The 26,646-nt window shown below is 43.3% G+C and overlaps 2 protein-coding genes across 3 annotated transcripts; one reads left to right on the forward strand and one right to left on the reverse strand.

Annotated features, from left to right (window-relative positions):
* Window positions 1–83: 83 nt before the first annotated feature.
* On the forward strand, window positions 84–4,985 carry LAMTOR3 (late endosomal/lysosomal adaptor, MAPK and MTOR activator 3). The gene is made up of 7 exons (XM_085057947.1): window positions 84–236; window positions 517–570; window positions 736–770; window positions 1,433–1,491; window positions 2,390–2,523; window positions 3,356–3,419; window positions 4,124–4,985. Exons 2-7 carry the CDS (start codon window positions 562–564, stop codon window positions 4,195–4,197), a joined length of 375 nt encoding a protein of 124 aa, XP_084914073.1. The 5' UTR covers window positions 84–236; window positions 517–561; the 3' UTR covers window positions 4,198–4,985.
* A 911-nt stretch (window positions 4,986–5,896) lies between these two features.
* On the reverse strand, window positions 5,897–26,204 carry DAPP1 (dual adaptor of phosphotyrosine and 3-phosphoinositides 1). 2 transcript variants are annotated; one of them, XM_085057945.1, is made up of 9 exons: window positions 26,057–26,204; window positions 18,036–18,158; window positions 14,696–14,829; window positions 11,878–12,008; window positions 10,971–11,018; window positions 10,681–10,743; window positions 8,669–8,754; window positions 8,049–8,136; window positions 5,897–7,128 (listed from the first exon to the last, which is right to left on the reverse strand). In XM_085057945.1, exons 1-9 carry the CDS (start codon window positions 26,197–26,199, stop codon window positions 7,078–7,080), a joined length of 867 nt encoding a protein of 288 aa, XP_084914071.1. In that variant the 5' UTR covers window positions 26,200–26,204; the 3' UTR covers window positions 5,897–7,077. The 2 variants fall into 2 exon arrangements, with proteins under 2 accessions (XP_084914071.1, XP_084914072.1); XM_085057946.1 differs by lacking the exon at window positions 26,057–26,204 and adding an exon at window positions 24,984–25,334.
* Between the last annotated feature and the right edge of the window lie 442 nt (window positions 26,205–26,646).

Here is a 26,646-nt window from a genome sequence, read left to right on the forward strand (position 1 = left end):
TGGAGGAGTAAAACTGGCAGCGACTCTACTCGGCAGAAACAGACTTTTGTTGTTGCTCTTTAACTGCAAAGCTGTGGCTTGTTTTGGTTTTGGTTGGTTTCGCTGCCGGGGCGGAGCGGGGCGGAGCGGCGGGGAAGCGGTTCCGGGCCGGCAGGGCGGTGCCGTGGCTCATGTGACAGCGGCTCCGAGGGGAAGCGGCGGCGGAGCCGTGCGGGGCGCGCCGGGGGCGCGGGCAGGTACGGCGGGCAGGGCAGGGCAGGGCAGGGCAGGGCAGGGCAGGGCAGGGCAGGGCAGGGCAGTGCCCCCCGCACCCCCCTCCCGGTGCGCGGTGGTCTCGGCCCATCCGCGCGCCCTTCGCGGGGCAGCCGGGAGCGGCTGTACCACGGCAGCGGGCGGGGGGTGGCGGCCGGCCGGGCCCTGGGGGGAGCGCGCCCTGCCCTCCCTCCGGCCGCTCCCCTCCTCGGAGGCGGCGGCCGCGCCCGCGGTGACGGGAAGGCCTCTCGTCTTGTCTCGCAGGCCCGCGGAGGTGGCGGCGGCGGCAGCAGCGGGCGGGCCCCAGCCATGGCCGACGTGAGTGCGGCTCCGCGGGGCGGGCGGGACGCGGCGCGGCTGGCGGGGTGCGGGCGGGGATGCCGAGGTCGGGCCGGGTCCGTGCGGGCGGGCCGGGCGGTGCCGGGCGGGGAGCGGAGGGAGCTCCGAGCGGCCGTGAGTAACGCCGCCCGTCTCTGCCCGCAGGACCTGAAGCGGTTCCTGTACAAGAAGCTGCCGAGGTAAGGCGGGGCCGTGCGGGGCTGTGCGGGACGGGCGGCCAGCATCATCCAGTCCCAGTCCCCTGCCATGGGCACAGACACCTCCCAGAGACCAGGGTGCTCAGAGCCACATCGTGCCTGGCCCGGAGCACTGCCAGGCTGGGGTATCCACACCTGCCTGGGTAACCTCTGCCCGTGTCTCACTGCCCTCACAGTAAAGAATTTCTTCATGAAATCGAACCTAAATTTCCCAGATTTCAATTTGTACCTGTTACTCCTGGTCCTGTCACTGCAGTTCCCGATGGAGAGTACTTCTCCAGCTTCCCTGTAAGCCTGCTCCAGATATTGGAAGGCTGCTATGAGGTGTCCACTCTAACTTCCTTTCTCTAGGCTGAGCAGCCCCAGCTTCCTCAGCCTGACTTTGCAGGGGAAGTGCTCCAGCCCTCTTATCAGCTTCATGGCTTCCTCTGGACTTGCTCCTGCAGTTCCATATCCTTCCTATCACTGAGGCCACCAGACCTGTACAACAGTACTAAACAGAATAAATACTAAATTAGTGAAGGCATTAATTTTTTCTATGTTTTCCCCCTCCCTGCACATTTGTTCACACAAAAAAAGTTTCCTCCTAATTACTGTGTTTTTAAAATGGTGTCCGTTCTTCTTCCTTTTTTTTTTTTCCCCAGCGTTGAAGGTCTTCATGCTATTGTAGTCTCAGATAGAGATGGTGTGCCTGTTATCAAAGGTAACTTCAGCTTGTGTGCTTGTTGTGCTCTGCAGCTGAAATCCTGATTGAACAGCAGGGGGTGGAGAAGTATAGAAAAATCTTCCTGCTTATGCCAAATACAAATATCTGAAGTGGCAGAATTAAATTGGACTTTTATTTAAAGTTCAGTAGTTGATAATATACCTTTCTAAATATATCCTTTTGTTTGTGCCCTCAGTAATTGTAGTCCATGGAAGTTTTCCTTGGTGATAGGGGTTAGAGTACAGTAAGGTCCTTGTATCTTCAAGTCCCTGACAGGCTGCTGGATACTAAGTAGTAGAGAGAGCTTGGCAGTGTTTTGTTGACTGGGCTGGTCCATGCTCAGAAACAGTTGCATCCAGCTTTTATACACGTTTAGCTGGCTTTTTTGGTACTGTAGTTTTTATGTTCTGCAGTCCTTGTTTCAGATGTTTTTAGGTTGTGAGTACACTAGTTTAAGGATACAAAGATTCAAGTACTGCAGATTTATTTTTTTCAATGCCCCAAAGTATTTAGACACTCGGCAGAAGTTGCACAGCTTCACCTGTTTGCAGTCAAATGACTGTGTGCCAGTAAGCAGTTCAAAGGCTGGAATGGGCGCAGACAGTGAAGGACACGGAACCAAAGGGACATCAGCACAGGCTGTGCATCCTGAAGGAGAAGACTGTTTCTTTGGTGTGCCAGGAAGGATGCTGCTATGATGAGCTTTGATCATACACAGAGCATTAAGTGATGTACTGCTCGTGAAGACTGTGTTGTGTTCCATGTGGGAGCACCTCAGATGTGCTGCATGTTCCCCAACTGCAGATCTGCTTTTGATAGAGCACTAAGCTGGATGAGGGTTTGGGTGCAGTCAGAGATACCATGTAAAGATAAGAATTTCCTTGTTTTGTTCTAGTTGCCAATGATAATGCTCCAGAACATGCACTGCGACCTGGCTTTCTGTCCACCTTTGCCCTTGCCACAGATCAGGGCAGTAAATTAGGACTCTCTAAAAACAAAAGTATCATCTGCTATTACAATACATACCAGGTGAGTCACCTCACTGTGTGTTGTCCACAGTGACTTGAACTGTTCCTACATTACCTTGAGCAAGTGAAAGAGGGTTGTTTAAGCTCTGGTAGATTTTCACTTGGCTGCTATTAAAGTAATTGTGGTTTATTTCTTACACTGCTTAAATGGTTAAGCCAAATTTTCACACTTTAATTAAACTTCTCTTACATTTTTCTAAGCTGGGATTTACTGGTTGGAAATGGGAAAGTTTTCTGTATAGGCAGTAATTGTGAATTTGCAGTAGGTGTTGTTCATGTGGTCTTCTGCATCTGTTACGAAGGGCTTATGTTCTCTTTTATAAACATTTGTTTATAATTAGTGACACTTAACATTAATTAAGTGCATGCAGCCCACTTCATAGCTAATCTTGCTGCTAGTGTGGCTTTGAGGTAAGAAAGCTTTGAAATACCACTCACTTTTTTCACAAACTGATTGTTTGTGTCCAGAAGTCCATTAACTACTACGTTTCTGCTCCTTCACAAGTTCTGGTGGTCCTGAGAGCTTTTTATTATGACTGAAGTAAACTGACCAGCTGTTTAGTCTACACTGTGTCAAGCTTTGTTTGGAAAATAACTGAGTGAATGAGTTGGTTTACACATATTAGCACATTGCTTTGATTTTCCTGATGCTGCTAGCTTACTGTTGTGCCCAAGATGCCAGTTCCCTGTTAAAGGAAGAAGAGATAATTCTGCACAGGGAACAGTATTTTAAAACAATAAACCTGCCTGTTGTTTCAGAATGAATTTGTGTATCAGAGTTCTGATATCCAACATGTGTTAGCTGCTGGCTGAGCACTGTTCTCTCCTTGCAGGTGGTGCAGTTCAATCGCTTACCTTTGGTAGTGAGTTTCATTGCTAGCAGCAATGCCAATACAGGTATGTCTTCATATTTATTTTAAATGTTGCAGCATTTTAATGCCCAGGTATTTTAATAATTGAAAATAACTTCCCTGAATTCACTTAAAGCTATATTAACTTTGCTCCTGCTGTGAATTTTGTCAGCATATTGTGAAGGTGAGAAGGAAAAGGTGTGAGTAAAAATGCACAGATTTCAGGTGGCTTGCTGAAGTTATTATTCTTTTAGAAGCATATTTCTCCTGTGATTAACCTTACCTTTGCTGCACTGGCAGATGCTTTGCTGTACAAACCAGCTGTTGGGTCTCTTTCTGTCAGTCAAGTTAATGTTCTGCAAGAACATGTGCAGCTTTGTCTTTAGTTCTGTGGGGTGGGGAAATCCTTCAGCCAGACCCTGGCTTTGCTCATGAGGGCATTGGCTAATGAATATGAGCAGAGGGGATTTAATTCTGGCACAGCTTCTTGGGCCTCAGTAGCTATGGGAAGCAGCAAGGCAGTAGTGGGGGAGACATGTGCTCCCTGGGTGTCCCTTTTAGTGCCAGTGGCTGTAGACACCCTGCCTGAGGGTGCTGCCCACTGTTCACAGGAAATTGAGTGGCTCACATGAAACATTTCAGGCTTTCAAAAACACTGCCTGTGACTTGGGAAGGGGGAGGGAGCTGTGGGCTTTGGAGAGAGGCTTCTCAGTGATGTTTGATGGAATATTGTTTCTTCTCTCTTTTCAGGGCTGATTGTAAGTTTAGAGAAGGAGCTCACACCCCTGTTTGAAGAACTGAGGCAGGTTGTTGAAGTTTCTTAACTTGATGGTATAGCCAGCGTGCAGCATTCCTCTGCAGCCCAGTGGACAGAAAGATTCAATAATCGTCAGTCAAATAACACATCTCGGAAGAAATACCACAGCTCCTTAGTATACTAAGTAAGAGTAAATTGTACATAGTACTGAATCTGAAATGATCTACTAGTGTGTTGTAGGTGGATGTTACTTTAGGCCATGCTTCTTATATTGTGCAGTACTGGAGAGACCACCAAAATAGCTCCCATGGAGTTTAGCTCAGCCAGCTGAGCCTGGTCGGCACGAGGCCCTTGGCTCAGAGGAGCAACCCCCAGATCTTTTGCTTTACAGGGAACCAGGCACGTGGCAGGGTGTGTCCTCAGGCCAGCCACCACTACGTGTGGGAAAGCAGATCAGGTGGAGAGAGTGAGCAAAGGTGTGGCTGGAGGCATTGCGAGAGCAAGTGTGTTAGTGGTGATGTGTTGGTACAATCAATAAATATCCCAGCTTTCTTACAGGGGTGGTGCTTTGGCAAGGGAGTGCTACTAATCTGGATGCTAGCTGTATCCTGCTTCCACCAGGAAGAAAGTTGTTTCTACGGAAGCTGTTGCTTTAGGGATTTTCATAATACCTAGCTAAAAGCACCCAAACAATGTCTCACTTCTTCATGGGGTTTTTTTGTGTAATATGTTTGTGAAGATCTCATGTCTCATAGTCTTTGTGTGGGTTCATCACTGGTGACACTCTCAGCTCATTTACCCTTAGGTTTTCTTAAGTAAATAAATATAAATAAAATACAGTATTTTTAAATGACAGAGCCTGGTCCACTCTTCTGTTGCACTGTAGTACCCACAGCACATCTTCTTGTCTATAGAGAGAGCACGTCTCATAATTGTTTGCAAATGCACAAAATCCATTACTTTCCAGGCTGTAAACAAACTAGTTTGTCTCTCAGTTGGGCAGTAAGGACACCAAGTCCCAGGCCAATGCAGAGATCCTATTGCTGGGGATCAGTCCTGTGCTCTTAGCCCCACCCCGTTGTTCCCTCCCATGTCCCCTTGTGACAACTGCCAAGCACTGCAGGTCTCTGCCCCGGGCTGGGACAGGGGATGCCATGGCCTCTCCTTCCCACCTCACCAACCTTTGGTGCAGCAGGCAGGATGGGGGAAAACAGTGGGGCTGGAAATGACAACTGGGAGTTCTTGACTCAAAAAGAGATTGCAGCTTGTCAGTCAACCCTTTTCCATTTAAACTAAGGTGGAATAGTGCTTCTGTTGCTGGTGATTACAGAAGCAGCTGGAAAGTGTGCATATTTCTAGCAGAATGTGTTTGTGTTCCAGCAAAGGCCTCCTGTTGCTGTTTGCTTCTGCACAGCCCACCTGTCTGACGGCTTCCAAGGCCACCTGAGTGCTGTTTGTTTCACTGGCTTCAGTTGGTGGCACCACGTGCTGAAGTTGTTTCCATTGTTTTGTGAAGCAGCCTGTTGGTGTGAAAAAGGGAAGGCTGTGTTTGTGCTTTCTCTACAAGCTCCATTTCCAAGCCGTTTTCACAGAACACTGATGATGTTGGAGAATATAGTCTCTCTCTTCCTCTTATGCTGCGTCTGTCACACAAACTTAGCAAAGGTTTTTAACTAAATGGGAGATGCCAGTTTGTTAAAGCTTCATTAAGGGAAAAAGGAGGACAAAGCTTTAACAGTACCTTATAGGAATATAAAAACTTGTGGTAGTTTTATAATGATGTTTTATTCAGAAAACAGTCTGTATAAAAATATTTACAAATAGTTTGAATTTCTAGTTGAAATAAAATGCTATTCCTATGTCCAAATCTAGATTTTCTTTCTTCTTCCAGTGTGCTTTTGCCTTTCTCTTCTGCACTCTTCTCACAGTAAAGGCAGTTATCAGACACCTGCTGCATGAGCCATACTAAACACAGGCTGCAGTGTTGCATAGCAGGAGAGGTTTGCAGATGCTGTTTCAGCATAAATTTGATTGTTATGCAGGGAGAGAAGGCCCCTCCTCTTTCCCCACCCCTCGAGGAGACACATGCTTGCTCAGGGGATCTTGCAGGTGGGTCAAGCTGGTCTTGAGCCTCTCCAGACTGTTAAACTTTGCTTTAAAAACGTAACTTCTATTTTGAGCATTGCACCAATGTCCTGGGGTTCCACTTCTTGTCTCTAGTGAGCTGCAACACTTAAATGTGTGTCCTGTGAGTGCCAGGAAGCAGCTACTGTTTCTCATAAGCCTGGTTTATATACAAGTGTGCTTACGTGATGCTGCTCACCTTACCTACAGATGCTGTTTGAAACAAGAGTTCACTTGTAGCCATCACCGGTGCAAAGCTAAACTATCGTATAAAAATATGTTTGACCAGAACTAAGTGTCACACATCCATCACTTTGAAAAGGGCCTTGAAATACTCTGTATTGCAGCATAGATACTATTTACAAATATGTAATTACTTGGGTCATTTTTCTTCTTTAAATTCTAAACAGGTAATAAAAAATACTTAATGTTTCCAGAAGTGACACATTTTAAATAAAAGGTTCCAGGTTACAGAGTATGATACTGATGCTTAGTTGCAACGGAGCTTGCAATAAATTATCAAGAGTGCTCTGATTAACCTCAAAAGTTTTCAACAGTGACCACTTCTGTGATCAGTTGGCAGGTGTTTGAATGAAGTGTATTACAGGCACACACCACATGTGTCAAACACATGCTCTGGTTTTGCAATCATCCGCACGTGTGACTCAGCAGCCCCAGAGCTGCAGGGGTCCTGTGTGTGCAGAGCTGGGTGACACATCTCTGTGGGGTCACAGACACAATGGAGATGTGAAGCTGCTCTCTGGTAAGTAATGCCTTCCCCTTGGAGAGAGGCAATTCCTGCCAGCTGAGCTCTGGCACACAGCTAGGAGCTGAGGGTGGCGTTGCGCTCTTCCAGCTGCTTGCGTATTTGTGACTGGAACAGAAAGACAGTCCATTACTGCTTGTCTGCTGCATGTGGTGAGTATGACCAACCCAATTCCTGATATATTTTAGGAAGTAGTGCTTTCAAGCCTTTACAGTCTTCTCATTCATGCCTTCATGCCCAGGATGTGCAGTCTGTGCTGATGATCCATATATTGTTTATCAAGCACATAATGACATCCTTAGAGACAGAAGTAATTTTTTCTTACTATGCCTGTTAAAAGTTCAGCCCAAACACGCTAAAGTGGGTTTGCAGGCAGATACATTATGCCCCTGGGCTTGGCACTAGTGAGGCCACACCTCGACTGCTGTCTCCAGTTCTGGGCCCCTCAGTTCAGGATGGTGCCTGAGTGAGTCCAAAAAAAGGCAGTGTATGGGAAGGGGCAGGAACATAAGTCCTGTGAGGAGCAGCAGATGGAGCTGGGACTGTTCAGCCTGGGGAAGAGGAGGCTCAGGGGTGACCTTATCAGCCTCCCTGAAAGGAGGCTGTAGCCAGGTGGGGGTTAGTCTCTTCTATGAGGCAAGCAGTGTCAGAATGAAAGAACATAGCATTCAAGCTGTGCCAGGGGAGTTTTAGCCTGGACATCAGGAGGAACTTGTTCACTGAAAGGGTTGTTAAACATTGGAATGGAGTGCCCAGGGAGGTGGTGGAGTCACCATCCCTGGAGGTGTTCAAGAGGAGACTGGGAGTGGCACACAATGCCATAGTATAGTTGAGAAGGTGGTGATCAGTCAAAGGTTGGACTTCATGACCTCAGAGGTCCTTTCCAACCTTACTGATTCTGTGAAAACTGTGTATTCCAGCCTAGCTGGCCTGGCAGCCAGAACAAGAACTCCCTTGCTGCTGGTGCTGAGAACTATAGCACTTGGGTGCAGCACCAGGATGCCATGTAACAGCAGACATCACCTTACCAGTTTCCACCGCAGTATTTTAATCCACTCGTCAGCTTCTATCCCGGTTTTTGCACACAGGTAGTATGTCCTTAGTGGGAACACTAAACTGTAAATAAAAAAAGCTTTCTTAAATTGCTAAAATGACTGGCAATTCTTCCCAAAACTGAGCCCAGATGGCCTGTACCAACAATTGCTTTAGACAGAGCAGGGCAGAGAGGCTGTGTTCCTGTTCAGTCACCAGGAGGGAGGTTAACCAAGAATGGGTGACAGTCATTTACACATCAGGGAGATGCTGTCCCAGGTCCATAAGGATAAAAGATCCACATGTGGGCACAGAAGAGGTTACCATGTGACCTGTAACAATGTCTGACACCAAGATCCACAAGTCTAGGTGATGATTATACAGGCTTACAGAATTAGAAATGCCTGATACACAGAGGTCCACTTTTTCCCAGGAGTAATTTGGCAAAGCCATGCAGGACTGACAGAGATTGGCAGACAGAAACAGACTTATGAGTTAGAAGATGAGCAGGGTCAAAACCCCCAAGGAACCTTATAGAAGCACACACTGTTTACATTTCAAAATTCCCTTTCTATTTTGACCTTCCCAGCAAGATGGATAAAGTAGTGCAACTCACCAGAAACAATTGACTCTTTCCTGGGAATAGTCAAATTGCACGGCTGAGCATTCAGTTAAGTCAAGTGCTCGAATTGGTTCAGTAGCCTTGAAAAGAAAAGGTTTTTTAGATGAGGACACATGAAAACAGAAGATAAGGCTATCTCAGTTCATCTTCAGTGCATTTAGACGTTTACAGGTATCTTTACAGGTTTTTCCAGGCATAGCTACAATAGCTGTAACACTATAAACCCAAACTAGCAAGCATAACATCAGTACTATTATGATATGAAGTGAGCTCAGTATGAAAAACGCAGGACAGGTCACATCTGGACAAGCAACAGAGGAGATCTCTACTGCAGGAATGTTTCAGTTACATGGAGACTTCTTCCAGTTTAGCTGATGCCTAATGATGTAACTGACACAGCAGCAAATCTTGTATCACCTTCAGCTAAGGTTTACAGAGACAAACGCATACCAGACCTAGCCAGCTGTTGGAGATTTAATTAATTCCTAAGTGCCTTGAAAGGATGAAGCTGGGTAAGGAGAAACGTAGAAGCAAAGCCAAAGTAGTTTTTGCAGCTGAAGTGACAGGTTTGGCTGCCTGAGAAGCATGTGTGCATATGCAAACACACACACACACACACATATATATATATATAAAAGTTTTTTTGGGCAAGCTCAGGAGCAGGGACACAGACTGTGTGTAACAGCAACTCACCTCCTCCCTAGGTGTGAGAGTTCTTCCTTCATTTTTTTCAGCCTCACATTGTTAAGACCCCAGAAGAGGCAGCTTAATTGTTTTCTGCCCAAGCACCTTTAGCTGTTTCCATGGTCCTTCATCAGGTGTATGGAGGTGCCTGTTGCTTTCTCATCTTTCCTTGTTTTACTGACTCAGTGGCTGTTAGCAATACCCTACATTAGGAGAAAGCCCCTTGTGCTATGGTGTGCTACCAAATGCTGTTCTAGGGGCAGCTGCAAGCTGTTCACCTGTAGGTACCTGAACCCCACAGCAACAACAGGAGTGCCAGGAGACACTGGAGGTTCTGCCTGGAAGGAGGTCATGTTCCTGACAAAGACACCTTCTTGCCCGGGAAGTCACTAATGGAGCACTGCTCTTTGAAATGCTATTCCGCAAACTTAATTCAAGTTGTCTTGAACTGAAATGAAAACTTATGGAAAGCCCTGCAAAAACTTAATAGTTTAGAAATGGTAATGTTTGGTGAGAGAAGGCAGTTGTGTCTGCTCTTGTGTAAAAATCTGTTAGAAGCTTGAAATAGGGCTTGGTAGGTGTGCAGAGGTGAATAGTTTGGCTGTGTTTGTGAAAAAAATTCAAACAGAGGCATTATAAAGGCAAAGAAACTCTAGAGGTGTTTCTTATCTTTACTTAGACTAAGATAGAAATGGAGCAGCAACTGTAAGGGCACAGTGTTTTTTCCAGATGCTGCAGGTTAATCTTTGTCAGAAAGAATTTTTAAATGGATAGTTTTCTATGTATCCTGTGAGACCACTTGAAATAAAAGGATGAAATCAAAGAATGCAATGGATACTACCAGTATTTTTAGAACTATTTTAGCAGCACACTCTGTTAGGTTGTGTCTAAGCTACCAATAAAGACTGTGTTGTGCTGGTAGCTTAAAATCCACTTAACAAAGCAACCCAAAAAGATATTCTAGGCTGGACAGGGCTTTGAGCAACCTGGTCTAGTGGAAGGTGTCCCTGCCTGTGGTGGAGGGCTTGGAAGGAGATGATCTTTGAGGTCCCTTCCAGCCCAAACTATTCTGTGATTCTGTGTAAAAAAAGCCCTGTAATCTCTATCCAGTAGCTAAGACTGGCAGAACACAGTAAATGTTTTCCAGCTGTAAAGCTTGCTTTCTCTTGTTGAAGTCATCAGCAAAACTGACTTGAAAGGTATGACCCCCTCTGACAGTATGGGAAGCTTTAGCTTGTGATACAGATGTGAGAAGCCAGAGATACAAGGAGGCTGCAGCTGTCCATGTAAATGTTTAAACAGTAGAACTGTTTGCTACTTACTGTCTGGTCTTTGAAATATTTAAGTTCATTCCTATGCAGTGTAAACCACCTTGTCTTCCAGTTCTGAAAGATCAAGAACAGAGGGTAACTGTCTTGGGAGAGTTTAGTCTAATACTTCCTAGGAAAGCAAAACTTTCAAAGCTCTTGACTTGCTCTGGTTTACAGTTGTGCTTTGTTGTTGCTCAAAACACAAACTGTTTCTGTCTGCAGGGAAATGTAAGTGGAGCAATTTACAGCTCCATACTGTCTTTAGCTTCTGAAGCTGGAAGCAATGAGTAAGTTTTCCTTACCTTGACTATTCTGCCTTGTTTTATCAAATATCCTTCTTTGGTGCCAAGCTGTGAAGTAACAAGCAAAGGGATTGGGGTTAGAGGTGAGCTCTGCTTCTATTTCCCGCATCCCCCTCTTTGCCTACATCAGGAAGATGGATCAGCAGCCTGTTCTTTGGGAAATACCCCATAGCCACTTGCCCTGTCCTCGTTCCAACGCTCCCCTCAGATGGCTGGATCCACCACTAGGCTAAACATGGACCTGTGCCTCCCTCAGTAAGCTTCTGGCCTGAACCTTCTCAACCAAACGCAGCAAAATACCTGCAGTTATGCTTTATTTAGTAAAGCTGGATGGCTGCCTAGGAACATGTTGTGACCAGAAGCACATGGGGTTTAACTGACAGTAGAATACTTCCTGTTCTGAGCACACTGTTTTGGAGAAACCACCTGTCTCACTCAGATAGGACTTACAAGGGATTTAGAGCCTCTCATTACTGTCCAAGTGAGTCTCAGATATCAGAATGGGTGGCCCAAATGTATATGACAATTTTTTTGTGTGTGTATTTGTTTTTTTTAAAATTCATGATAATGTCACTGCTAAGATGGCATTCTAAAAGGAAGATAACATGAGAATGAAAATCTTTCGTATATTCTTTGTTTGGATGGTCAGACTCACCTAGGTCAGCTGCAGACAATGTTTTTCTGGGGACAGCATTGAAGTGACAACAACTTCAACAACATGACAAAAGCCTTTATTTGTCATGGGACTGTACTGAACAAGTCTGTATTTGTTTTGCCTTGTTTGGCAAAGCCTTCCTGTATTTACAAACCCATAAAGAGATTAATAACCAGTCTTACTCCATAACTCATTCCAGCAACTATGCTAGACTCAGGCCAGAAGCACCCCTCCCACCAGAACACAACTTACTGAGGGAGCGTTTGGGACAAGGTCGCTTTCTGTCCTTCCCGTCTGCATTGCAGTGTGAACTCGGACAGACTCGTAAATGGAAGGTTCTTCCACTTGCCGTGGGTAGGGATGCTTCAACACAATTAAAGTTCCTGGAGAGAAAAGAGCAGGAGAAAGTCATCTGGCAAGACCACCTTAGAAAATAACTTGTCAGTAGCTACGTCTCTGAGAAATGGTTAAACTTTTCCTAAAATTAAAAATGCAAGTGTGACTGTAACTATATGGTACCTTATCAAAACCTTCAAACTTGCAAATTCTTGCAGGGAATCTCTTGACTCATTAAATTCCCTTCCTGCACAGGAGGCTGGCTGGAGGGTAGGCAGGATGCTAAACTAGATAGGAGGCCCTAACAGTCATTGGGTCTGCCAACATCCTGCTAGTTGGTGCTTAAATCACTAAATCTGTCAGAGCTTTGGATTCAGGCTTCCTAGCAGTAAACCCACAGTGCCATCGCCTTCAGCTGTTTCTACCACAGCTCTTTCCAGTCCAACATTTTTATTATAGCCATTCTTCTTTTCTCCAAATAAGGTCATGTTTATTTTGCATGTTCCCTGAAAAAAAACCGCATGCTCAATAGTAAATCTATTACACTTTTCAAAATAGTTAAGAACTTCATTAAAATACTAACTGCTCTGCCATCTTCCTCCATTTTTTAAAAATAATATCACAGCATACCAAATGCCTCTCCATTTGCATTTTATGCTGATATTGCAGCTTTTAAAGAGGTGGGATGCCAGAATTGGTAACAACTTGGACTTGAAACCTACAGATGTATCAGTAATTTAAGAGTATTTTGTAATGGGAAGGGCTAAAAAGGGAAGTGGAAAAGTTGTATTTGAAGTAACCAGCTGAAATCTGTTTGCAAGCACAGGGGGTGTATGCAAATGTCATCTATTCAACTTGCCATCGGTGGAAAGTCAAAACTGGTTTATTTCTCTCTGGCTTTGCAGAAAAATAATGCTATACCATTTAAAATAAAATTGAGAACAGTTCCATCACCACTCTACAGAAACTACTCCTGAGCTGTTGCAGAGAATCAGAATACCATCTTCTGTACAGCATGGATAAAAAGCCCCATTGAAGAACTGGAAGGACTAATTTACCATTTTATATAGTATTTGTTTTCTAATAAGTTCTTTGTGAGGTTTTTTTCCCTCCACAAAGACACTTGCACAGCATAATCTGGTAATTATACACACAATCTCGTGAAAGCTGCACTGTAGCAAGATTATTCTGCCTTGCAAGACATTCTGCTATGTCTGCATCTGCTGGTGCTTGGCTTGGAGTTGACTCTGATGAGTCCCTACCCCATTTTTGACAAAATGTGGCTACAACCCAGCAGAACTTTGGCACCTGTATCTGAAGGAGCACTGCCTGAATGTTAACTCTTCCTCTCCACTTGTTTTCCATGGTATGGTAAGGTGGGAGGTTTCTCGATATGATGTTACTTTTCTTTTTTTCGTTTTTTTCTTTTTTTATTCTGTAGCACATCTGACTTAGAGGTTTCATAGAGCCAGTAGAATCTGATTGGGAAACTTTAAAGTGACAAGTGTGGATTCCATCCATAGAGATCAGAAAAAACCAGTGCCTATCTTACTAGTGTCTGTAACACATGCACTGAAGGAGTGAGGAATGGGGAAATTCAAGTTTTGTGTCATCTGAAATCTTTACAGAGCTAGGCCTGTGGGTGCATGCCTGATTTCACAGGAAAAATAGCTTACTGGCACAGAGGATACATGTAGGAGCTCTGTGTTTGAACCACCCTTGAAAGCAATTTAAAAAGATAATGTTTTGAAAGATACAAGTGCCATATTGAGTGTACAACTGCATTTTTCTTGGGAGAAGAAATTGGCAAAGCAGCCCTTGATATTTGCATTAGCAGAGTACTGGTGCATATTTAGTGTGTGACATGTTACAGTTATTTCATGTGCCAACTATCATTTAACTGGTCTCTTGCATATATAATTAGTACCACTCTGAGTTATTTGCATACACTTGCCACAGAGGATACTGAAGTTTCTGGCACGAACTTGTAACTAACAGGTCTTCAACTCTTACACTTGAAACTAAACATAAAACGGACATTATTATGATAATACCCACTTTGTTTCTCCAGAGATTCTAGTCTGGTGTTTGGTTCACTTGTAGGAATCAAGTTTAATACTCTGACCCTGAATTCAGGCAGCACATTGGCTGTTAAACAAACCTGTGCTTTCCTCTCCTCTTAAAAGCAAGACAAATCACTGTGATGGCAGATGGCATCAGCATGCTGATGCACTGTAGGCAGAACAGGAGAGCTAGTTAAAAACACATTCCCTACAGGTAAAGGAACATAACACTGTACACCCCTTCCTTGGAGAAAGAATAGTGAAATGAAACAATTTCAAGTTGCTTTTCCACTTACTAGTTTTGGGGGATGCCAGCTTCATAGATTAATATTTATTTCCTCACTAACACCATGCTTTGGTTTTCCCATTTTTGAGAATATTTTAATTCTCTCAGTATTTTCAAAAGTTTCCTCCTCTGAGAAATCAAAAGGAACTCATATTCCTTGTTTGAAAAAGCCCAATAAGCTTATGTGTGGTTTATCTTCAAAGAACTTGAAAGACCTCTTGAAGTGGGATTTTTTTAGATACCTGAGGTTAATACAAATGTCAGTTTATGAAGAGGAACACTTTAGCAATAGTTCTATTTTCTAACACATCAGAAGCTGCTTTTATTTAGATCTTTGTGAAGCATGACTATAAATGTGTTCTACACACAATATGGCTCTCCTTACCTGTTTCACTTCCAATTAAAGGCTGGTTTGCAAAGTGCATGACCAATTCCTTCACACTAGAAAATTCATTAAATCCAAATTTGAATGAAGTTCCTGTACATTCAATATGGAAGTGTTTCACAGAATCTTTTCCCCTAAAATAAAAAAGGAAATTTTGTCAAAGCATAAATGCCAAAGGCATTTGGCACACACAATTCTTAAATAGCAGCTTTCACTATAGGGATTCTGACCCTGACCACAGGCTGACAATCACTGTCCAAGCAGTATTACTACTACTATTACCACTAATACTCAACACAGCTGACAATCAGATTTTAATTCTTGCTTTACAGACACAAGATGTTGAAAGCCTAGAAAGGCCAAGCTGGTTAATTTAATTCTTGCATCAGCAAACAGACTCACAAAAGATATCTCAAGCCTTCTGCCTAAATAGTATGATATCCTTTCACTTACTGGACTTCAATCTTGATGGTGTACTTGGTGTGCGTCTTACTTTTCAGGTAGCATCCCAATCTCACTGAAAATGTCTTCTGTTTCCCTTTCAAAAATAGGCTGTCTCCTCTTTGCACCCAAACAGGAGTTTAATAACCTGGTATTTAAAACTAGGGCTTTAGAATTTGTTTGCTTTGTCTCTGTACTTGGTTGATAGGTTCCACTAGGATGGGCACTGACAAACATGAACCAGGGTCCTTGTTCTGTAAGGGAAGTAACAGCTTTTGTTTATGAAACCTGATGGCATTTAGAGAAGTGTGCAAGGTCCCACTTCCTGGATAGGCAATTATTTTGACTTCAAGAGACAGTGAAGCACTTACTGCAAGTCTTCAGTGAAAAAGTTACTTTTGTTAATGTTAGTAGCCCCCAAAGTAGTTCAGAGTAAATTTTGACTGAGGAAAAGCTTATATAGCAAATATACTGAAAATATGGTGAAGAAAGGGATTTATGGTGTCTCTTTCATTGTTTATTGCCACTTCCACAGAATATTATTTCAAACAGCTATTTAAATATTTATCTTTGACCAGTACTCATGATATTGTAGAAGATGCCTCTATGGGCTTCCCATATGTCTTGTGCTACAGCTGGGGCACAAAAAGCCAAGTGCAAACGTTCCACACCAGGGAACAGCTGCTGTGACTCTGCTGCAATGACAAGGTTTTCTATCTTTTTGTTTAATTTCACAAGATGATGTTGCAATGAGAGCAAATGCTACTCTGCTTCCTACTTCCTTTTCAAACTGGCTGATGCAGCTGGGGGAGGGGATTTCAGGCAATACGTGATCTCTCTTCCTACAGCTATCAGTAAAAACCTCAAGGGATGTCTAAGCATTTTTTCCTTAAAAACCCCCAAACTATAATAATGACTGAAGTTCCTTGTGAGGCCAAGGCAGGAAGTAAAGTAAAAGCTACAAAAGACATTTTAGGACAGAAGGAAAATGACAGCTAGAATTGCTAAAGTTGTCCTTTCTACAGAAATGTGTCAGAACAAAACTGAATTACTTACTCTAAAATTAAGTTTTAATAATAGTCAAAAAACATAAACATAAAATTAAACAAACAGTAGAAAAATTATAAAACATTTTAAAGTCAAAATCATTATTCAAAGGAGGTGTACCACCAGAAACAACAGAAACTAACATAACAGATTAAAAGCTCAAACTTCAGACTGGGCTATTCAGTTCATATGGTAATGCATTAGCTCTTGCTACATGAAGAGCTAAACAAGAGATTGGAATGGGGCTGAAACAGACTTTTCTAGGTCTTCTAAAGATAGAATCTGTTAAAGCAGAAAATTTATTTTCATTAACTAACACTTCTGTTTCCTATTAAAGTAACTATTTGAATTTTGGTTTATTACAGTAAGTTGTTTCCTGAATGCCCTTTAAAGCTACCTTCAAGATACATATATATATTTTCTAATTGTCTGAGATAGTTATTTAAAATAATGCCTAGTTACATTTTAAAGTAAAAAAACATTAACCATCAAAATAATGATTCATTTAAATTTACTTTTTTTAAGGAAAGCTATTATCTATAAATGGCACTATTCTTTTTCCTCAACACTTACACTCAATTCAGTCCTCTGAATTACTCAATTACTCAAGTCCTCAATTACTCCTCTGAATACTCATTTTGTATCATCACCTTCAGATCTGTTGGGAACCTCCCAAGCTCCTTGTATAAGTGGCTGCCTATAGTGGTAATATTTTCAACAGTGTGTGTATAGGCACACTTGCTCCTAGATCTTCTGTCAGAAATGGGTGAAACACCTCATTGTAGCCTTTTCTGGGGAACAGGGTATGTGCAAATTGCACTTTCCTTGGTTCCCAAGCAACTACTCTTCCAGATTGTAAGAGCTCCTGGAACTGAATACACAGAAAGTCCCAATCTCAAGCATGTGCTGTGCTCCTGTCAGGGGTGTAAATAACCAGCAGCAGCACACAGATCAAAGCAACTTTAAAAAGTTACTGTGATTCAGCTGAGTTGTGGCCACAAATTGTTCAGAGGCCCAGGTCACAGCAGAAATTACCTTGAATGCACTAGTTTAGAATTTTGGTCTAGAGGCTGCTTGTACCATACAGTTTTCAAAGGCTATGAAGGCATTTAGGTTGGTTACCTCCACCCAGCTGACATGCAGGGACTACTTTGTGTGCCTAATGCATATCTCCTAAGGTTGCCTTGCTAAAAATATTGTGGCTTACCCCTTCTGGGAGATTCTTTAAATGTGATTCAGAAGTGAAGTATCAAGGCAAGGCTACCTCAGCTCTGTATTGGTTGTACCCTGAACAGTTGTGTCCTAAATTGCTGTAACTGACTTCAAGGCCCTGACATCTATCACCAGCACATTGCTGTTTCCAAGAGTCATGCAGACCTGGCTGAGACTGAACCTTAGCTCACAACGGAGGAGTAAAACCATCCAGTCAAACACTGGATCAGCCTTCAGAGATGATGATGGTTCCTACACAGTGATTCATAAACCAGCGAGGTTAGCACCTGTTAAATGCTATGTTTGTCACTATCCTCATCATAAAACTTTTCTACTCCCATCAGATGTTTCTTTTAAGCACTTTTAACTGATGTGCAGATTTTTATCACACAGACTGAAAATTTACAGCCATGTTACAGAATTGCGTTTTCTACCAATACAATTAATTCATCATTTGGAAAAGTGAGAGCAACTGTCAAATCAAATCCATTTTTGTTTTCCTTCAACAAAATATCATCCAGTGGGATTATACTAACAGGAATATACTTCAAAATAGTTTAAGCCCTAGGAAAAAAACCTGGGACAACCAAACATGGAAATAAGTGCAGCATTAGATTAGTTCACTCTGTCCATACTCTACCTTACAGAGAGGGAGTACAAATCTTCCCTTTCATTACTCTTCCTCAAAAGATAGCTCCCATCCTGCCCGTTGGAGAGCAGCAGTGCTTCTGCAGCGTGTCGGGTGAGATTGTCATGGTACCACCTGGGGAGACACAAGGGTTTAAAAATATCATTAAAGCATTATTCACTCAGCTCTTAACTGGCAGCTGCTGCTGCATTTTGGAGCAGGGTTAGAAAAGCACAGTTCATAAGGATTTGTGCCCCTTGCAGTGGCCTCCTTTGCTTAAAAATTAACATTTTTTGTTAATGCAAAGTTGTGTACAAACAGCTGACTGTTTTGCTGAATTTAAAAAATCCTGCAAATTCTACTTGCATGAGCAGCAAATTACCCAGGTCTGTGCCAATAAGGTGAAAGCAATTTTGAGGGGTATACAGAATCCTTTGTCTATTTTCAGAAGCTGTACTTCCTGACATATGTATATTCTTTGGTACACTTCCTCTTCTGGGCAAACAGGCAGCACTCAAACTCCTCATCAACTCTGTATTTCCCTCAATACATCTTCATTACCAAGACCTGCAATTAAACATGCTTGCCTAAGCTTAGAATTAAAGGGTTCAAAATTAACTGACAGAATTTTCAGTGAAAAGTAGGATATCTTGCTATAGTTGCCATTTGGCCACAGGTGGTATGAGCAACAAAGGAAAACATCTAAACACTGTTGCAATTTATCTTTGGTGAATATTAACATAATTTTCATATGAAAAATTTTGCAAGGAATTCACAGGAAAAAAAGTCCTGCTAAGTAGTCCAGGAAGTGTAGTTTAAGGGGTTTGTTTCCATTCAGAACATTCCACAATAGAAACACCCAATTTTTTGCAATAGACAAGGATCTCATTGGAAATGAACCTGAGACTGAACACAAAAAGCTGGAGCTATAAAAGGTTGAAGTTGCAATCCTGTAAGACACATGATATTTACAATAGTTATGCACACACACACACACACACACACACACACACACGAGCCTCTGGTGCAGAAGGAAAGAGGAATACTACACCCAAGGCTCGGCAGGGAGAAAGCTTCCCTTGTCTGTATGTGGAGTGGTGCCAGGTTGCCTTTCCCTTCCTTTAAACTGGGTGCACATGTAGCGTTGGGATCAAAGCCTGTCACTACTTCAGCCAAAGAAACACAGTTTCACTGAAAGCAGAAGTGTCATTGCAGCACTTTCCAGAACTTGTATCATGGCAGTCTAAGAAATGAAACCAGGTGTAATTGTATACTCTTTCTCCTTAGCTGCTCATCCCAAGTTTCCACCAAACTTGGCATCTCACACAAAGTTTTAACTCTGAATTTGGACGGCTGCCTATTTGAAAGGCCAGCTGGCTGATAAACTGCTTTATGAGAGACTGCAGACAGTTAACCCAGAGGAAGACAAGATCCATGTGAAACTCAATACAGGCAGAGTATTGCTGCTTTGGCTCTAGAATGCGGTCCATCTACAGAGTAGAATAAAATAACGAATATTTAAAGATCAAAGTGTCATCCTCTGGAACATGTTAGCCAAAATCTGCTTTGGGATTAACTGCCTGAGTAAGTAACAGCCAAAGGTCAGATCTGTTCTGATCTGGAGAGGATCATATCAGCATGGCCAGACCTGCAGCTGAGAATGCAGCACTGTATTTTGGGTGGGATTTTGTAATGCTATTTGCTCATTTCTGTGTAAAAGAAGCAGATGTTGAGAAAATCTGTGAGTGGTCATTGTCAGGAAGGAGGTGAATTTAGTGTGAGGTTGGTCATAACCATGCCAGTTACCTCATTTCCAAAAAAAATAAAAGCCTTTTACTAAAATTTTAGAAGTCACTTAAGTTTAAAAAATACTGTGTTTAAATCCACTCTCTCTGTACGCATAAAAGGCCAGTGACTGATGAAATGCTACTACGCAAAAAATAGATAAAGCAACCAAAAACCAACAACAAAACCTTAATTGGGAAAATGATGTTGATTGAAAATGCAGTTTTAAAATTTTGCTGACAAGGCTACACCAGTGTCTTGCCTAAAATATGCTGTCTCAGACAAAAATCCCTCAAATGTTACTGTGTTCCTCTTGTTCAGCTCAAAAAGTAGAAGTGGATGTGAGACAGTAATGCAGATCTTGGCATCAAAGGGACTATTATAGGTAGTTTGGGGTTTTTTTTCTCTTCCTGACTCTGACAAATAGTCCAATCAGGTTGCTTTGATATTCCACTGTGAAAACGGTCACACAAACTTTGTTCCAATTGCATAAACACAGGTAAAATTTTTAAATTATGTGGAAAATTTAGAATTTGCACCACAGACCACCAGGAAGGTAAACAAATATGCATCTATGCCATCTGCTCTCACAATCAAGCCTGACTGACAATACAAGTAGAAATCACCAGGACTAAAAAAAAACCCAAACAGTCCTGTGGTTAGATGCTGCTAGGTATACTTCAGATAAATTTAAGTATTTGTCAGAGGACGAATCTGCGGCGGCTACTTCTGAAGTCATAACCAGAAGTGCTTTAAATGCCACAGGAAAGTTCTTTCCGTGGGGAGAAGGGCTGTTTTGAGCAACACAGGAGATGAATTTGGGCTTCTGGAAGTCGACTCAGGCGAGAGAACGAGATGAGGTCTCTTCAGCTTTATTTGGGGTTACATCGGGGATAGGAGAGTTTGGAGAGACATCTGAAGAGCCCAGAACAAAGGCTCTACAACAGGTTATAAGGATACATAACTAGGCGGGTTTACAAGTTTTCAGAACAAATAGAAAAGTGAATACAAGTAATTTACAGTCTAAATTTACCAATGTCTAACTCTGAGATATGCATGCGTCGAGTGGTTGGAGAGAGATAACGGGCCTATACTATCTGTAATACTTTTCTGGGAGGTTGCTGGAATAATCCATCTCTTCTTCACTTTCTTCTGGCACTTCTCCCATTGCATCCCAATCCTCCACATTCTCAAGGGCACTGAGTTCTATCTCAGCTGCTTGGGCCGTAACACGAATCTTTCTATTTATCTGTTTCAGAAAAAAAACTTTCAAGCAGTTACTTGAAATTTGCAGACAAATCAAGATGGGAGTTATGACCCATTTGGAAATACACTGTAAAAGGCAGTCCACCTTCAGCTACACCTGGGGCAGGAAGCTGTTGATATAAAACACAATACTGTATCTACTTTCATGCCTTCTTAAAATGAGACATTAAAGAAATGAAAATGCTATAAAAACACCCATCTATTTGAAGCCCCTAGAAAGTTCTTCATGAAGCTGAATTGTCTTAAATTTTTGATTTTGAACCATGATGCACCTGTTAGATATTGGGCTGTTTCTGAAGGTCCTTCCAAAAGTCATCTTTATAGAGTCTTCTATTCACTACAAAACAATATAGAAATGTGCTCTGTACTTTGACACGTGTCAGACTGAAAATCATCAGTATTGTCAAAACTGCCTGAGGTTCTTGAGGTTCTTGATTTCTCTGAAGAAACACAAGAAAGATAGATGCAAGTCCTTCCCTACTTCAAAGCCACTTCTGCTGGCTGCCCTTGGACTTGTACATCCTCCTGTCTGATATGTATACAAGCCTCTACGAGGTTTCTCTTTTCTAATAATTTCATTGCTCTTATAAAAAAGAAAAATCTGTGTGGTCAGCTTTTTGGGCTTCTTTCCTTTTATTTGACTAGCAATCTCAGGCTCAGTGTTCATAGGCTCAGGCTCATGGCTGCTGCCATTTATCCATTCTTGTTACTTTAACTTCATCCTAAATGACATTAAATCTCTTTATCCCATCCATGTAAGCACATTTGTGTTGTCAGTGTGTGTTGTTGAATGACCATGCTATTCTTCCTGCTCTTTGGAATGGCCAATGAAAGCATGTCTTAGGATAGGCATGCACACCCAGTGAGATTACTTTTGTTACCCTTTGAAAAAGAAAGCCTTTTCAGATATCAGCCTATTCTTTAGGTCAGACTGCACTGGTGACAGCATAGAGGAAGGACTTTACTGACATGGCTTTTACGGGAAGGAGAAGGAAATGAGACACCCAGTGCCCTAGAGTGCCCAAACTCATCAAAGCACACAGCCTTGCCCTGAAGAGCTGCCCATCCAGCCACCAGTGGGGTTTCCCCATGGAGTAAGCTGGTGGCTGCTGCAGTACAAGTCATGTCTGTGCTGGCCAGATGTGCCCCTGCAGCTGTGCTAACCATCACAACTCCAGAACAGGATGCTCTCACATTAAAATCACTTCTTAAGAAGATCTCCGTGTAGTTAATGCAGTGCCTGGAGCTACCTACACTGGGGTGAAGATCAGGAATATGTTACAGTAATGTTTGGGGTAGCTGGATTTGCTTACACTTTGAAACTATATTCTAGTCTCCCAGGTGTATTCCCACTCTGAGGTTAAAGCAGGAGTACACCGTACTGCTCAGTGGAGTGCATGGGAAAGCATTGACTTATCTCCTCTGGCTGGATGCAATGCTCTTCACATGCCCGTACTCCAAAAACTACTCCAAAACTGACTCACTAGTTCTCTATTTTTGGCACTCTGTATTTCATCAGCTTCCAGGTCTTATCTGTCTAGTTTAGTTGTTTTGTAGTTTTTAATTTTTTTTTCCTAATATCAAGCCCTAGAAGAATTGCCCATCATCTGAAAAATGCAAAAGGGTTCTCTGTACCTCACATCACTAAAAGTGAAGTTTTGGCAATGTTTTTAATGTTGCATGAGTTAACAGAGCTCTAAAGAATCTATGAGAGGGCAAGAATGCTAAGACAGAAGTTACAGGTGGCAGGAAACCAAAATCATTATTTTTTAGATATCCTTTCAATGTTACACTGAAACATTTAATCATGCACCTATGTAAAGGACTTTGTTGGAATACAAGAATGACACTGTATAAGAAAAAATAATTTTAAAATAGAAATTACAGGAAATAACATCAGTGTATCCAGTCTTAATGTTCCTGTCTTCTAACCATAGACTTTCACTAATTCAGCTTCTGCTTTTCACTTCTATTTTGTCTCCTCCTTCTTTCAACTACCTTCATTCTGATTTTCACCCATTCTTTTGCCCACTTTCCAGCTGCTCTGATTTTTTGCTTGCTTAAATTAGAAAACAGAAAAAAATTCTTATGACTATTTACCCTATTCCAGTCTAACATGTTTCTCAATTTCTCAATTTTATTATCACCTGATCTAGTCCTGTAGCCTAATTTCTCTTCTGTTAGTAAATCTAAGCATGAATTGTATTGTTCAGTCTTACAAATACCATCTGTCATGGTATTGTCAAACCTGGAGGAGCACAAAAGCTCTGCTGCAAGAGGTGACAAAGAAAACTCGGACTGCAGAAGGGAAAAAGGCCACAAAAATGTTTCCTCTTGCCCTGTGCCTTTCACTTCCAACAAACAAACAGTGTCACCCAAACTATGCTGTATTGGGATGGAAACTGTGCTACCAGACTAGCCTGCAATGACTCGGATGACAAGATATTCCACATTCTCATCTATTGCGCAAATAAGGTGAACTGCAATGTGGAATTCCCCAAACTCACGCAGTGTGTGATCAGCCACAGGAGCTTCACGCTGCAGTATTCAGGCTGTCCTTTCAGCCCTAACAGCAATAAAGGCAATTGGAAAATGGATTGACTCCAGCAATAACCAAAGAGGCCTTCAAAGAAGAATCACATTGTCAGTTTCCTTTTCCTTTAAGCCATGGTGCTTACGTCTCTTTTGGCAAACTTCAGTGTTCCCTTTTAAACATTTTGGTAGATTTAGGGATGAAGTTAATGGGTGAGGCAACAAGTTCTGGACAATATGTTTGGATTTTGACCTTCCTTTTCATTAAGCATTAGGTCCATCTATATACACATCAATATGGTGAACCTGACTGTAATCTGAATTTTCACTATATTGCTGACAACGTTCCACTCTGTTGAGCAGCCAGCTTGGTAAACTATGAGCATATCCTGGTACTCAGCCTCTTCTCTTAAAAGTAAAGTCACATTACACACTTCTTTAAACCTTATCCAACTTCTCTGATTTTTGCACCAGAAAGCAGAAGCTTTAAAATAAACTGCTTCAGATTCCAATCCCCACAAAGGTACATGAATGTTGAAGCTGCTCCTTGTTTGAATGACTGTTGTCTCCATTGGACACATACCCCTCACCAGAACAGGGTCTCAGTTGTGCTAGACACTGTATCAGCTCACAGGGGAACTCTGCACTGTGAGAGTATGGGACTAAGTTTAGGATGAAAAACCCTTCTGATGGCTGAGGATTTAGTTTTACAGTCTAGAAAGTGACACACCTACTTGTCACAGCTGAAAAAGTATTTACATTAAGAGATCTTTCAGGTTATGCAACAAAAATGTTTGCAGTGTGAGGGCTTCTTTTTCATCTTTAGAAAAAACAAAGAACAAAAAAGTGGCTTTAGTACTAGCTGAAAAGAAAGGGCCTTGTTTAATAATTTGAAGGGACTCTTTGCCTGGCATTGCTTATTCAACTTACTACATTTAACTCAACACACTTTCCTGAAGGAGATGCTAGTATTCTGTGGAAGGGTGAAAAGTTTAGGTTTTCCACTGAAAGGAAAGCAAAATAAAGAAGTTACAGCTTTAAAAATACGTATTTGTAGCCTTCTCATTTGTTCTCTTTCCTTCTTATGGATATCATGTTAAGTACTACATCAAACTGCATTTCTACAAGACCATCTAAGAGGATGAACTCCTTGCCAACCCATGAGGCTGTTCATAGGCACATGTTACTGGCATATATTAACTCAGACCATATAGTGTAAATCAGTAAAAGTCTGGTAACTGGGAATCATGCTTGCCACAACAGCTGCAACTAATTTTTCTTTCCGTCTTCCCTGTAGGTATTATTTTAGGATGAGCGTAATCCTACAAATGTAAAGAAAAAGTATGTAATGGCTACTCTGGGTACTTAATTTCATACCTGTTAGGTGCTTCAGTTAACAGGCATTTCATTAAAATATTCTTCTAAATATGGGAAAATATCAGCACTGTGGAGGTAAAATGACTTGGAATTGCTGTTGCACTCCAATTTCTTGACTAAGTGAACGAATTGCAAAAATAAGCAATGAGTTGGTCCTAATCCACAAATACTCAAGAAGCAAAACACCTTTACTTTTTTCCACCAGTTCTTTTTGAATGCTGAGGTGACACCAGAGCCTTTTTGCTTTGTCAGATCATCGCTGGTCTTTCTTCTGCTTTGTCTCCACTGTGCTTCGCTGCCCCTGATGCCACCCTGCCTGCGCCCACCTGTGCGCCTCCTCGGTGACAAAGTGACCCAAGCCTTCCTCCTGTAAAAACCAAAACTGACCGGCAGACAAAATGGGCGCGTCACATCAGACAGGGAACAGGGTCTGTTGCAACCTTCAGCCTTCCTTTTCGCTCCTGGGGTTTTGCTTTTCGGCGAGCGCGATGTCCTCGCAGTGGCTGTGAATTGTCTGCTGCTGTCCCTCCTGAAGGCGCAGGATTTGGGAATCCTGCTGGACAGCAGCTCTGCGGAGCAGGGCCCAGGCCAAGCTGCAAGGAGGCAGCTGCAGGGATGGCGGTACAGGGAGGACAGGGACAGAGGACAAGCTCAGGGTTTGGTGCTCTCTGGGCACGCAGAGAGGTGACACGGCACAACACGGGCTCTTTCCCGTGCCGATGGCTTCAGGGCCACAGCGGCTCTCTGAGGGAAGCTGCACCTCCTAACAGCAACTCTCCGCTATATCCGAAATGAGTGTCTGCGCTCTCGTTTTTCTAACTATGATTTATTTCTCCCGGTCACCTGTGGAGTCACCTGCCAGCCTGTCACCCCTGCCACGGGGACGAGGCGCTGGGCTTCTCCGAGAGGCCACACGGAGCTCTGTGGCAGCCCCGCTCAGACAGACCCCGCGTCACCCCATCCCTCCCTTCATCCCCGAAACCGAGCAGCGGGACCCTGCCAGCCCCGCCGGGTGCGCCGGCACCCCCGGGCGGTCATGAGGGCTCTGGCTGTGCCCGCCGAGCGCCGCTTACCCGAGCGCCCTCAGCTCCCTGTGCAGCGGCGCGGCGGGACGCGGCTCCTCCCGGCGCTGGGCCATGCTCCGCGCTGCTCCGCCGCCTCCGCGGGGCGCTGAGGAAGTGCGGCCCGGCACCTCCCCGGGCGGGGCCCAGCCCATCCCATCCCATCGCATCCCATCGCATCCCCTCCCGGCCCGGCCCGCCGCCCCGGAGCGCCCCGGCCCGAGGGTGAGCCCCCCAGGCCTGGGCAGGAGCAGCCAGAGCCCCCCGGGCTGCCAGCGGTGTGCGCCGTGCGCTCACATGCTGCTGACACTTCGCTTTGTCGCCAGAGTAATTCTTACTTCCCATTGCTTTACTCTGTACATCCCAGAAGTTCATATCCCAAAGGGTTTCGTTGCCGGTTCGTTTTTCCCCTGCAGTCAGTGAAAGCCCCTCGCTTCTTCTGTGTCCGCCAAAGGCCGCAGGGAGGATATCTGTGGAGGTGCAAGCCGTGTTTATTCTGTGTCAGGTGCAAGCCGTGGTTATTCTGTGTCAGGTGCAAGCCGTGGTTATTCTGTGTCAGGTGCAAGCCGTGGTTATTCTGTGTCAGGTGCTCGATCCCGAGC

This window comes from Lichenostomus cassidix, chromosome 4 (genome assembly GCF_008360975.1).
Source record: "Lichenostomus cassidix isolate B80296 chromosome 4, HeHo_3.0, whole genome shotgun sequence".
NCBI classification, from domain to species: domain Eukaryota; kingdom Metazoa; phylum Chordata; class Aves; order Passeriformes; family Meliphagidae; genus Lichenostomus; species Lichenostomus cassidix.

Excerpts from the sequence above, each read along its gene's own strand:
- DAPP1 (XM_085057945.1), bottom strand. The coding sequence starts at position 26,199 with ATGGGCTGGGCCCCGCCCGGGGAGGTGCCGGGCCGCACTTCCTCAGCG. Across the intron at positions 14,830-18,035 it reads TTGTACTCCCTCTCTGTAAG|GGGAAAAGATTCTGTGAAAC; the intron begins GTAGAGTATGGA and ends TTTTTATTTTAG. Across the intron at positions 8,137-8,668 it reads GAAAGAGTCAATTGTTTCTG|TTTAGTGTTCCCACTAAGGA; the intron begins GTGAGTTGCACT and ends TTTTATTTACAG.
- LAMTOR3 (XM_085057947.1), top strand. Across the intron at positions 1,492-2,389 it reads TGGTGTGCCTGTTATCAAAG|TTGCCAATGATAATGCTCCA; the intron begins GTAACTTCAGCT and ends GTTTTGTTCTAG. Across the intron at positions 3,420-4,123 it reads TAGCAGCAATGCCAATACAG|GGCTGATTGTAAGTTTAGAG; the intron begins GTATGTCTTCAT and ends CTCTCTTTTCAG.